General features: G+C 37.2%; 1 protein-coding gene across 50 annotated transcripts in view; it reads right to left on the bottom strand.

The window, feature by feature from the left end:
* Positions 1–13,278, bottom strand: part of mecom (MDS1 and EVI1 complex locus) — a 293,515-nt gene that overhangs the window by 49,995 nt on the left and 230,242 nt on the right. For 30 of the 50 annotated variants that reach the window (XM_087282899.1, XM_087282895.1, XM_087282889.1 and 27 more), the window contains exon 3: positions 1,932–2,048. In XM_087282899.1, coding sequence (XP_087139025.1) covers positions 1,932–2,048 — 117 coding nt within the window. Of the gene's footprint in view, positions 1–1,931; positions 2,049–3,628; positions 4,014–13,278 lie in introns of those variants that run through there. The other 20 variants (XM_087282913.1, XM_087282910.1, XM_087282906.1 and 17 more) reach the window with 1 other exon arrangement.

Genomic DNA, 13,278 nt, shown 5'->3' on the forward strand with positions numbered 1-13,278 from the left:
AAGTTAAATGTTTTTGACAGACTTAAGTGAATTGAACATAAAACAATTAAGTTGTCCCCAAAAATCTCAGGAATTGTGTTGTTTCAGCTCATTCTAAGTAAGTAGTTTTTTAACAAGCAGCAAAAAATATTATCATCATTTTGTTGAGTGCTCAGTGAAACTCAGTTTGACTACTTACTCTTTTCTCAAATATGAACACAAAAAGCTTTTACATTTTATTAGGTAAACTAATTTAGCATTTAAAACATGCACACATTTTCACAAAATAACCTTGCGGGAATCATTTAATCAGTAAATGTTACAGATAAGCTCTGAATCTGAATTGCCACAGTTTTAAAGGATTTAGGAATTTATCAACCCTTATATATCCCAGTGCAAAGATACAACATTTTGTCTCAGAATTTATGCCAGTCCGTTTAATTCCAGTCCAACTCAACTCAAAAAAAGTAGAAGAGTAGATTAAATCCAGATTTAGATTAAAGTAGTAGATTTAATCCAGCTCAGCTCATTTGAACTGAACTCAGCTCAGCTTCACTTAACCCTATTCAACTCAGTTTACTCCAGATCACAGAAAGTCAATTTATTCCTACTTCAATTTTTATTCAATACAGTTTACAATCTAACTGAAACAAGTCAAACTCACTTCACTATAAGTCAATGAAACTCTGTTTAATCCAGTTTGACTTCTTGTTTTTCCTCCAATGTGAACAAAAAGCAAATGTTTAATTGTAAATGTTAATAATTGATCCTTTTTACATACCAAAATAAAAAACCCTTAATGAGGAAACAATCAAACTCTGTGTCCAGAATGGGATAAAACCTTATTCCCAAGATCAGTCTTTCAGTTCATAATGATTTAGGAATTTGCAGTCCCTCACATGCAAGTGTAAAGGCCCAAAATGTATAATAGATTTTCTCTAAATTAATTCCAGTCCAACTCAACTCAATGAAAGTATGTTTAATCCAGCTCAACTTGACTTAAACCTATTTAACTCAGTTATCTCCAGATAAAAGGAAGTTGATTTATTGACAATTCAATTTAGATTCAATACGGTTTACAATCTAAATGAATCCAGTCAAACTCACTTAACTATAAATCAACAAAACTCTATTTAATCCAGTCTGACTACTTGTTTTTCCTCCAATGTGAACCAAAAGTTTAATTCTTTCAAGATCAGTCTTTCATTTCATAATGATTTAGAAATTTGCAGTCCCTCACATGCAAGCGTAAAGGCCAAAAATGTATAAAGTAGATTTTCTCTAAATTAATTCCAGTTCAACTCAAGTCAATAAAAGTAGGTTTAATCCAGCTCAACCCAACTCAACTTGACTTAACCCTCTTTACTCAATTTAATCCACCAAAACTCAGTTCACTATAACTCAATGAAACTTCATTTAATCCAGTTTCTCCTCAAATGCGAGCATAAAAAGTTCTCAGTTGTAAACATTTCAATAGTTTAACTATAAAACATGCCAAAGTGAGTAAAACCTAACCTTGAAGAAATTATTTGACCCTTAAAGAGCAATCAGCTAAAGTGCAAATAAGTTGTTGTGTGCAAATAAGTCATAGAACAAAAGCTGTGAATGTATGGATGTAATTTTCTCTCTCAGAGTCTCTTTCTCTGTCTTTCACTCCGTAAGGATTCAGGAATTTGTCGTCCCCCATATCCGAGTGCAAAGATACAAAATGTGTGATTATCCTCATGCTTGACCGAGAGAGTGTGTGTGTGATCCTGGCCTGTGGTCCTTCACGCTTCAGCCAAGATACAAAAGAGCAAAACACCAAAACACAGTGACACACGCACAGAGCGAGAATGCGGCAGGAATCTGCTATTAAAGATAGCAGAAACACCTTTAAACACTTCATTATATCCACCATGCAGGTGCTCTGAGTGCATGTGTGTGTTTGTGTGTGTGCGTTCTCCACATACCTGCTCATGTATCTGGCAGGCTGTGAGGTTGTGTTGGTGGGTGGATGGTGAGATCTGGACGTGCCTTAGCCAGCTCCTGCTATCACACACGCTCCCATCCAAACCTGCCTGTTCACCCTGAGAGAGAGAGAGGGAGAGAGAGAGAGATCAGACTTTGATCTTGAAATTTTACAGATTACTGTGCAGTGACTAAAATCTCATGCCACCCACTGAGGCTTAGAAAATGGCCATATAGATAAGTCAAACTTATCAAGAAACACACATATACACACACACACATACACACACACACACACACACACACACACACACACACACTGACAACATCTTCTTTACACACTTCACTTCTCTCACAGACTCTTCACCTTTACTTTTTTTGCCATGAAGTGAGTGAATGCCACAAACAAAAACTAAATTCTTTAAACTTCATCCTAAGCATAATTTGGATATCAGATTAATAACTTCCGCTCAAGTAGGTTTTGCAAATTAGCTCCACAGAGACTATTTCAATTTGATTTTGAGAAATATTTTGTGAAATAGAGCAAAAACATTAAATTAAATACCTAAAAGAGGTTTTGAATACCTTGTAGTTGGTCTGTTTAGTTTTTAACACACATCCATGTCATATAATTTTTCTTTAAATACATTTAATTAAAATATATGCATTTAAATGTAACCTGGACACTTTTAAAAGCTTACAAATTGCAGACTTGCATGCAAACATAATGATTGTGAAAAAAAAAATCAGTAAAGCCTTCAGTATGTCAGCCCAGTAACAGTGTGCACATTACAATTCCTGCCAAAAAAATCTCGAAAGAAAATAACGGGTTTATCTTTCACACAGCTGCCAGACTACCGTACAGTCTCTAAAACTTGCTTTTTCGCTCTTTCTATAAGGTAAAACAAACGTGAACACTTTCAAAACGGAGTAAATATACACAGCTGAATGTTAAGAAAACATTTCTCTTGAAAACGTAGTCACCGAGTTTATAGTTTCAGGTCAGAAAGCGCACCTCTTCCATAACAAACCGACAACACCGATCCTCCAGTGCAATTCACACACTGTTTTAAATTAAATGCAACAACAAACAATCTGGTTAAATTAGGTGGATGGAAACCAAGGAAATATACAAGCTATGTAGTATAAAACACAAGGTATGCGATTAAAATGCGGTGTTTTAATTTTGCGCTTTTGGGTAGAAAAATAACAAATGTTTTATTTTTTTATAAACTACACTCGTAAAACTATAAAACATACTCAGATGTAATAACTGTGTTTAAATATTGTCTATTGTCTGCAATGAGAAATCATTTACAGTGTTCACCTATAATGTGTTTCAAACGATAAACAAAAATGTTTAAAACGAATAAATCGTAAAAATATATAATTTAAAAAAATAGGCTTCAAATTGAAGGATTTTAAAGTACATAAAAAGTTGCTTAGGAACAAAGAGCAGAAAATTCAGCAAAAGTAGACTATAATGTGAAGACGAAGAAAAGAATTAAATAAAAAGCTTGATCTTAGCAACCCGCACGGCATTTAGGCTAAGCGTTAAGCTTCAAGAGCAAAGAACCGAAGCCCTTCGTTTCGATACAATTAAACAAGTTCAAAGGTGAAGGATGAATGGACTTTTATTTGACCATTAATTCGCCGCTTGTCAAAGACAAACGTTGATATAAGAGCATAAACCGCCTACCTTAAGAAATCTCAGTGGAAAGAATTAATCAATGAACAGCACCAAAAAGCCCCGAATGAAGTTCGTACGCGCCCGTTGTGATTTGCGGCATGTATCCCGTGTCTCTTCCTGAAGAAAAAAAAAAGTCGCAGTCTCTCTCCTCTCGCTTTGCTCTTATCAATTGGACGACCTGCTAAATATCCAAAACTTTGTTAAACTTCAGTCCAGAATCGTGCTGCTGAAAAGTCCCCATGTGTCTGACTAGTGGTTTTATTCACTGTTCCTCATCCCGGCAATCGCGAGTGCAAGATTGTGCGACAAAAAAGAAAAACAGAAGGACGAAAGAGGATCGTCCACCTTCGCTGATCTGAACGTGTAGGAGTGTCTCTGTCTGTCCCGTTCGAGTGGATCCTCTCTTGTCCCACGCGAGGGAGATGCGCTGAGGAGGAGGAGGAGGAGGTGGATGAGGAGGAGGGGGGACCTGTCTCGCGTGTCCACCGGTCGGAAGTTGCGCGAGGCTCCCCAACGCTCGCGGAGAGCCGAGGTCAGCGCGAGGTCGGGACGGGGCTGCTCGTGGATAGACCCGAATTTCCCCGCTTTGATGAAGCCATCCAGCAATCACGAAATCAGCGGCGTTTTCCCTCCCCGCCTGCTCAGCTGCATGTGCATGTGGGACGGACACGAAATCGAGTGAAAGTGCTCTGAGGTGTAGATTGTTTTCTTTAAACCTAAATGACGTAGAATACGATTATCATTACGATTAATTTAGGAACTAACATTTATGTTTAGCTTTAGTAAACACTGATTAAAACAAATCAAAGGCAACATCTCCCCTTTTTTTCTTTATGCACGATACACCTGCTCTCAGACAATCCTTGAGCACATGCTTCAAATCGCAATAAAAAGCAAACAAATCTTCATTTATCTCTTCTCTCATGTTATAACAGGAAATAGGAGTAATTTAAAAAATTGGAAAAACGTCACAAATGTTTAATGAGCAGAAAAGCTACAATTGCAACAATGTTTGCATGATATGAAATGATTTTTCTGCAATACAGACATTATTTGCTCCGGTTTTGCATTGTGAGATACTTAATTTAAAATTACACGAATGAAAAAGCTCTATATTGAAATTGTTGATTCCATGCAGAACATTTAAGATTAAACCTTCGTTTAACAAGTGTCTGTAATATTTAAATGAAACATTTGAATGTAAAAAAAGGGTCGCCTTTTTTGAACCATCATTTTTACAGCTTATTGAACTAAAAATACCTTTCAATTGCTTCAGCAATTAAAAATGTTTTTTATTTGACGTAATCTAAAGAAAAATAGCCTACAATTTCTAAATAAAAGTTCTCATATGGCATCAGATTTCAACACAAGCAAGAAGCGCAATCCACGGGACGCTAATGACTCTGATGAAGACGAATATGTCTCCCTGGCCTATCTTTGACATTGAACTCAAGGTCCAGATAATGTCCATTGTTTAATGAAATCGCAGGGCAGAAGCGGAGGAAGGACAGGAAAAATCATGTGTAAATACGGCGGCCCTCGCCAGAGATTCCCATACACCCGCGCTCCTTGAGAACCGCAAAGAGACCCCGGTCCGCCGCGCATCGATTTCCTGCCATTCCTCGACTTGTCCATTGTTGGAAGCCTTTTTAATTTAGCCATAAATTGGGAAAGCTCAAGCTATGAGCTGTTCTATTTTCTCCCTGTCAGGATGAGGGATTTGGTTTATGATGCATTGTGTATTAAATACAAGTAATCTGGGAAAGTGATTGCCTTGCCTCGCCGGGGTCTGATGGAGGCTGGTGATAGAGGCTCCTCAGCTGAATTGTTCTGAAAAGGAGGAAGCGATAGCAGATAAACAAAAAGGGCCGGTGGTATCTGTACCACGCCAGGGGTAACACGGGGTAAGAGAGAGAGAGAGAATGAGAGAGAGAGAGAGAGAGCACAGGGCATGGGGCAACTCCTGAAGCGACACTTCCCTTCGCTCCCGGTAGATGGCGTACTGAGCCGAGTTTCAACATGGGGAGCAAAACTTATTTTGCGCTTTCCTCAGGAATGAAGTTGCATTGGTGACACGTTGTTTAATGTCATATGTGTAGGGAAAACCTGCGGGCAGTATTTGAATGGGCACAAATGTTTAATTCGATAGACTGGTGAAGTCGACAGAGAGTGTGTTATTTAGAGAACCGGCCGCCTCTCGCTCTCTCCCTCTCTCTGGAGGGAAGCGCATCAGTCAAGCGCGGAGCCGCGGAGCTACCCAGACCGGGAGTCATTTCTTTTCACGGCTGCGAAATTGCAGCACACAACGCCGTACACATTAAGGCGTCAAATTGCTAGATGAAACATGAAAGATTCAGTTGTATTGCCTCCAAATAGAGAATCGCCTCAACGACCTACAATGCAACTCGACGCTTAACCATGATTGAATCCAATAAGAGTGAATTTAATCCGACCCTATAATGAATTTATTAGATAAAAGGCACAATAATTTAGGCAGATATAGTAGATTGTTTTTGTTTGGGTGTTTGTTTAAACTACACGTCACATCTCAATGAGAAATAGCTGAAGATATATTAAAAAATACTTTTTTTTAAGTCTAAAACAAGTGTTCTTACACATCTAACCTATGGCTGAAGATGTGGAAAAAAACAATTTATTAACTTAAATATTAGGTTTATTTAAAATTATGCTACTTTTAAGTCAGTAATATGAACAACCCGTTCACTTTCATAATAAGTTTAATTATGCAATATTAAATCTTTATGTTTTGACGGTTTCTTGTCACACGACACCAAAGTGCCTTGAACATTGTAGTTTTATTTCATGAATATTTTAGAGCATTAACAATGTTTTAAATGATCAAATAATAATTAAAGTTATTTTTTAAAGCCAATATTTTTTTTCAAATGTTTAATGCAACATTAGGCACATTAGCTCTCGTAAATTAAACCTTTTTTAAACCTGTTTAAACCTGTTTGTATACGGATTGCTGTTTGTGTTTTTCATGCAGTCATTGACCCATACAGCCCATTCTGACGATTAACTGCAATAAGCACGATGTGATCGAAAGATTTCACAGGATTTAAAAATTTTTGTGTTTTACATTCATTCATAAACACTATAAATAGAAAAACAAATAAAAAATTTTATAATTTTTTTTCTTTTTTTTCTGAGAATGCGCTTTCAAGTTCAAAAATGTCATAAGTTCAAGCTTGTTTTTATTTGTTTGTTTGTTTAGGAACAGTTTAAAGCTGCATCTTATGTTTTGATTTGCTACATCAAGTCTGCATGTTCGACTCATGCATTTGCCAATGCATTTGACGCAATACTTTGGGAGGCTGGCAGCGCTGCAGCTCGGATTTGTTTATTTGCAGTGAGTGCGCGCATTAAGCCTTTAGCTAAAAGTTGTGCGGAGGGGAATCCCAGATGGGCGAGAAACTGACGCCGGGAAGGAGCTGCTCCCCGCGGTCTGCCTCGGCCCTGGAGCCGCGCTCTAATGGAAACACTGTGTACGAGATGCATTCCAGCACATCCTAACGGGAAAGAGAGGGGGGAAAGAAAAGGAAAATATCGCAGCCAAATCCACATGAAATAGTTCAACCATTCATCGAGATAGACCTCCCATTGACAGGAGCGAAAAGCTGCATTAAGCCTGCACCGCGCCTCCCTGCAGACGCTGGACTCCACAACCAGCTATTAATTTAAAGTGCGGGGCCACTCAATCAATGGGCTCAACCAAAACTCATTTAAAACTGCTCCGACCGACCAATTTAGAGCCCGAGGCTGAGACTCCTTACCACTTAGTCATCTTTTGTTTGCCTCTAATAGCTTGGAAGTCGAATAATAAAAAAAGCTATGTGCTATCTACATTTTGAATAGCTAAATATATAAAGAACAGGGGCATTACAATGTTAACGACATGTTGCACTACATGGTTAAGGGCCAATAAACTAATAAACAAATACAAATAACTATGCACAATCAATGCTTATGGGTGAATACATTTACTTTTCACGATGAACACCATTTCAGTTTTCTAAATGTGAAAATTTGAAAATTGAAGTAAGATGTCTAGGTGATATATAAATAAATAAACAAATAAATGAACTAATGACTAGATAAAAAAAATGAAAGGATAAATAAATAAATACATAAATAAATAAATACATAAATAAATGAATGAACAAACAAATAAATAAACAAAAAACAAACAAACGAATGAAGGAATGAATGAATAGATGGATGGATGAATGGATGAATGAATGAATGAATAAATGCACACCTATTGGTTTCTGAATTAAATTCATTTAAGTTTGTGAGAATTAAAGTAAAATGCCCGGGTGATGTAAACCTCCAGACATTGCAAAAAGACACAATGACTGACACAAGACACAATGACTGACATCAATTTGTAATTGACCCCCCCCCCCCCATTCTTAGTTGTGAAGCATTTATATTTAGAAATTGAGCAGCTTTATGAAAATGCAGCATCCAAAATGAATGTTGGAGGCCACATTGATTTGACTGCATGCCAGAATCATCAAGTTACTGGCAATATTACATTTATTTCAACCTTTTATGAAAAGGCACATTTCATTCACATCAAATGGTAAAACAACTTGATATTGATAAACTGATATGTATTCGTAACATGCAAAATTGATAAAACAGTCAGGCTACAAGTTAAAACTTTTTTTTTACAAGAGCCTGCATCATCTGAAATTTCAAACAAATCATAAAATCTATTTTTTTGTTAAAACCAATATGGATGCAAAGAGTTTTTTGCATTTCCTAATTTATACAAAAGCAAAATAACCCAGAGTGCAACAAATATGAACTAATATATTATCAAGACTATAACTGACAAGATGACGTATTAGTCATGGCACATCTGTCAGCATGTTTTGACATTTAAAAAATATTACCCATGCAGCACACAAAACTGCCAGTCTCCTCTATCAGAATCCCCAAATATAACGCTCTTGAGGGCCTTTGAGAGCTCTCTTTCCTAACACCCAGCAATTACCATTAAAAGAGGAGAGAGGAAATGAAAGTGGAAAAATGTAAATAAAAAATTTCCTCGGATCTGGAAGTAGGCCCGTAGCGCGCGTGTTAATCTCCACCTCAGTAATTTGGTTCTCTGAGAGAGGTACCGCATCCCCGCTGCTGCGCCCTGCATGCCATAAATCACAGCTTTATGTGGACGGGGTCAATGCGCCCCCTCCACCCACTTCTCAGAGGTGCCCAGGCTTAGTCTGTCGCGCCTGCGCTGTGTTTACCCTCTCACCCGGTCCAGTCTCGCTCCTAATTATTTAAGATTATTTTCATTCACCAGGGTCACAAAGAAAGAAAGTGAGTCTCTGAGCCCTCTGCGTTGTGCTGAATTAGTACCCCATCATCTTGGACCCGTCTGTGCAATCTCACCCGTCACGGCCCCTGCGGCCTGACTGCATGACGAGGGGCCTATGTTTTTTCTCAACACACACACACTCACATACACACCGCCAAGAGAAAACAAATCTGGCTGAGCTCCCAAAACTTCCACCTACAATCCATGCTGAATAATTTACTCAGTATATATCTAGAACAACCATGTGGAGCAAACAACAGCCAACAGATGATTGTTTGATTACAATATATATATATATATATATATATATATATATATATATATATATATATATATATATATATATATATATATATATATGGCTGTATATAATATATAATATATAATAATAATAATAATAATAATAATAATAATATATATATATATATATATATGTATATATATATATATATATATATATATATATATATATATATATATATATATATATATATATATATATATATTAGGCTGGTCATTTAACAGTGCTCATCCACTTCAAAATGATTGACATGGCTAGTCAAATTGAAGTGGGCATAATTTACTGTTTACAGAAGTAGATGACAAATTCAAGCACTAAAACAAGCCCTGTAAAAATGCTGGGTTCCACACACTTTCTTCATGTTGTCTCAGCATAAACTGATTAAGTTAACTTAATCATTTTTTTTTACAAATTTAATGGACTGAAGATAAAACAATTAAGTACCCTCCCCCATTTTTACTAAGTAGTTGGAACAAGCACAAATAAAGGTTTCAAAAGATATACATTTATAACTAAAGGACCTTATTAATACCTCAAGAGTACATTTTAAAAAGTACAAAAGTGCACCTCTTAATATTTTTAGGTACTAATATATATGTTTGAGTTACCAATATGAATCCTTTAAGTACAGATGTGTACCTTTTGAAAAGGTACCACCCCAGTGACAGCTCTTTGTTTCCGAGAGTGCATCACAAATTGTTTTTTTGTTTTTTTTGAGTGTGTGCACTGTAAAAAATGCTCGGTTCCACACAATTCCTTCATGTTTTCCCAACACAAATCAATTAAGTTAACATTTTTACAAATTGAAGTGGCTTGAATATAAACATTAAAGTTGCCACTCCCTCCCCCCTCAAAAAAAAAAAAAAAAAACAACTCAAGATTTGTGTTCATTCAGTTTACTTAAAATAAGCAGTTTGAACAAAACATCAAAATATTTTTTTGATTGGGTGTTAATGTTTAAAGAGAGGGAAAGACTGGAGTTGACATGTGACAATTGTATGAACTGTTTTTATGGTTTTACAATAGAAATATAGAGCAAACAGCTATACGAACAGACAACGTTGTCGCATCTTCACACATTCATCATTGGGAAGCAAAAAAAGTTTTCTCTGATTCAATGAAAAAAACGTTTCATTAGATTCACTCATTTTATAAAAGTAAGTGGTTGTGACATTTTGTGACAATTCAGCTCATTTTAAATAAACAGTTGGAACAATCATCAAAAACCCATTTTCAGTGTTTATGTTGAAAGAGAGGGTCAGACTGGAGTTGACATATGACAACTGCACTGTAAAAAAAAAAGTTGACTCAACTTAAAATTTTAAGGCAACACAATTCCTTCATATTGTCTTAACATAAATTGATTAAGTTAACTTAATCATTTTAGCAAATTTAAGTAGACTGAAGATAAATTAAATAAGCACCCCCCATTATTTATACTAAGTAGTTGGAAAAAGCACAAATAAAGGTACAAGTGCTGTCACTGTGGTAGTACCTTTTCAAAAGGTATACATTTATAACTAAAGGTCCTTATCAATACCTTAATGGTACATAATAAAAAGTACAAAAGTGTACCTCGTAAATTGTTTATATTCAGCCATATAGATTGTTTGCAACCACTTACATTACATTTTATACACTGAAAAAAAGCTGGGTTCCACTTACTTCCTTCATGCTGTCCAAACAAAAATCGATTAAGTGAACTTAGTAGTTTTACAAATTTAAGTAGATTTAACAAAACAAATACGTTGTCAAAAAAAAAAAGAATTGTGTTGGTTCAACTCATGTTAAATGAGTTTAAACAAGCGGCATGAGCAATTTGTTTGAGTATAGTGAATCCAATGAATCATTTTTAAGTGTTAGAATTCAAAAAGCTGTAAAAGTGATATATTTATAGCCTGGTCAATTAACAGTGTCTGTCAAATTCAAAATGATTGACACTGCCAATCAAATTAAAGTAGGAGGAGTTTACTGTTACTGCTACCAGAAACAGATCACAAATTTCAGCATAAACAGTTTTAATGTTGAAAGATGATGCTTCCCTGGAGGATCGGTTAGTACAAGCATCATTTCTGTTTTGGATATGAAACGCACTCATGTAAGTGCCTGGACCCGTTGCGCCAGACCGTCGGGGTGTGAAACAGATAGATTGTGTTCTCTGGCTAACATGAAGTTAATTGCTTTGACAGCGGGAATGACAAGACGTGACTCGGGCGCAATAACACAGGCCGGTCTAAAACAGAACCAGTAGTCTGCAGTACAATGCTCTATTCAAACCGTGAGACTTATAGGGGCCACGGGGGGATGCGTTTTTTTTTTCTTCCTTAAAAAACATAGGTGGGAAGTGCTGGACTTGTATTCACACCGCTGATTTTCAGGGTTGAGAAGTCTCTCCTGAAGTGTGGCCTCAGGCACCGTGCGGCACACGGCCGACCGTTGGAATTTGCCACCTCGGGGGGGAAGGGGGAACGGGAGGGGTTTTATGATTTGGGGCTGTGGTAATCACAGATACTTCCCCTTCATTTCCACACACACACATGTATATAAACAGGGCACACTGTATGCCGGCCATTGGGTGCGATAAAGTCCACAGCAGTGTCAAAGGTAACGTTTTTAAAACATAAATTAGGTGATGCTGGAGAATGAAGAGTGTCTCTAAAACCCAAATGGGAAAAGCTGGAAATTTCGAATTCGTAGTACTGTAAAACATGTCAATAATATAGCCATCTACAATACAATTGTTCATTGACTAGTAATCTTTAAATTAAGTCTTCAAGCGCTTCAATTTTTATGTGACAGCCTTATTCTACAATTAATTAAATTAATTTATTTCCTTAAAATTCAACACACAACGCTCCATAACGACAATATAAAAAATGAGTTTTTGAAATTGTTGCAAATTTATTAAAAATAAAAAACCTGAAAAATCACATCTACAGAAGTATTCACAGCCTTTACCGTGACACTCTAAATCAGGGGTGTCAAACTCAATCCCTGGAGGGCCGAAGCCTTGCACAGTTTAGTTCAAACCCTGCTCCAACACACTTACATGTAGGTTTCAAACAAGCCTGAAGGACTCAATTAGTTTCATCAGGTGTGTTTAATTAGGGTTGGAACTAAACTGTGCAGAGCTGCGGCCCTTTTGGAACTGAGTTTGACACCTGTGCTCTAAATTGAGCTCAGGTACATTCTGTTTCCACTGATCATTCTTGAGATGTTTCAGCAGCTTAATTGGAGTTCACCTGTGGTGAATTCGGTTGATTGGACATGATTTGAAAAGGCATTCACCTGTCTATATAAGGTCCCAGGGTTGACAGTGCATGTCAAAGCACAAACAGAGCATGAAGACAAAGGAATTGTCTGTAGACCTCCGAGGCAGGATTGTCTTGAGGCACAAGGCTAGGGAAGGTTACAGAAAAATTTCTGCTGCTCTGAAAGTTCCAATGAGCACAGTGGCCTCCATCAATCATAAGTGGAAGATGTTTAGAACCACCAGGACTCTTCCTAGAGCTGGCTGGCTATCTAAGCTGAGTGATCGGTGGAGAAGGGCCTTAGTCAGGGAGGTGATCAATAACCTGTTGGTCAATCTATCTAACGTCCAGCGTTCTTCTGTGGAGAGAGGAGAACTTTTCATCTGTGCAGCAATCCAACCAAATCAGGCCTGTATGGTAGAGTGGCCAGACGGAAGCCACTTCCCGTCGGGAGTTTGCCAAAAGGCATCTGGAGGACTCTCAGACCATAAGAAACCCAATTTTCTGAACTTTTTGGAGTGAATGCCAGATGATACGTTCGGAGAAAACCAGGCACCGCTTGACACCAGGCTAATACCATCCCTACAGTGAAGCATGATGGTGACAGCTGTGGGGATGTTTTTAAGCAGCAGGAACTGGAAGACTAGTAAGGATAGAGGGAAAGATGAATGCAGCAATGTACAGAGACATCCTAAATGAAAACCTGCTGTAAAACTGGTGTACACCTTAGTCATGGACTAGAATCACTGTTACACCT

Source organism: Danio rerio, chromosome 15, assembly GCF_052040795.2.
Source record: "Danio rerio strain M-AB ecotype USA chromosome 15, GRCz13ab, whole genome shotgun sequence".
NCBI classification, from domain to species: domain Eukaryota; kingdom Metazoa; phylum Chordata; class Actinopteri; order Cypriniformes; family Danionidae; genus Danio; species Danio rerio.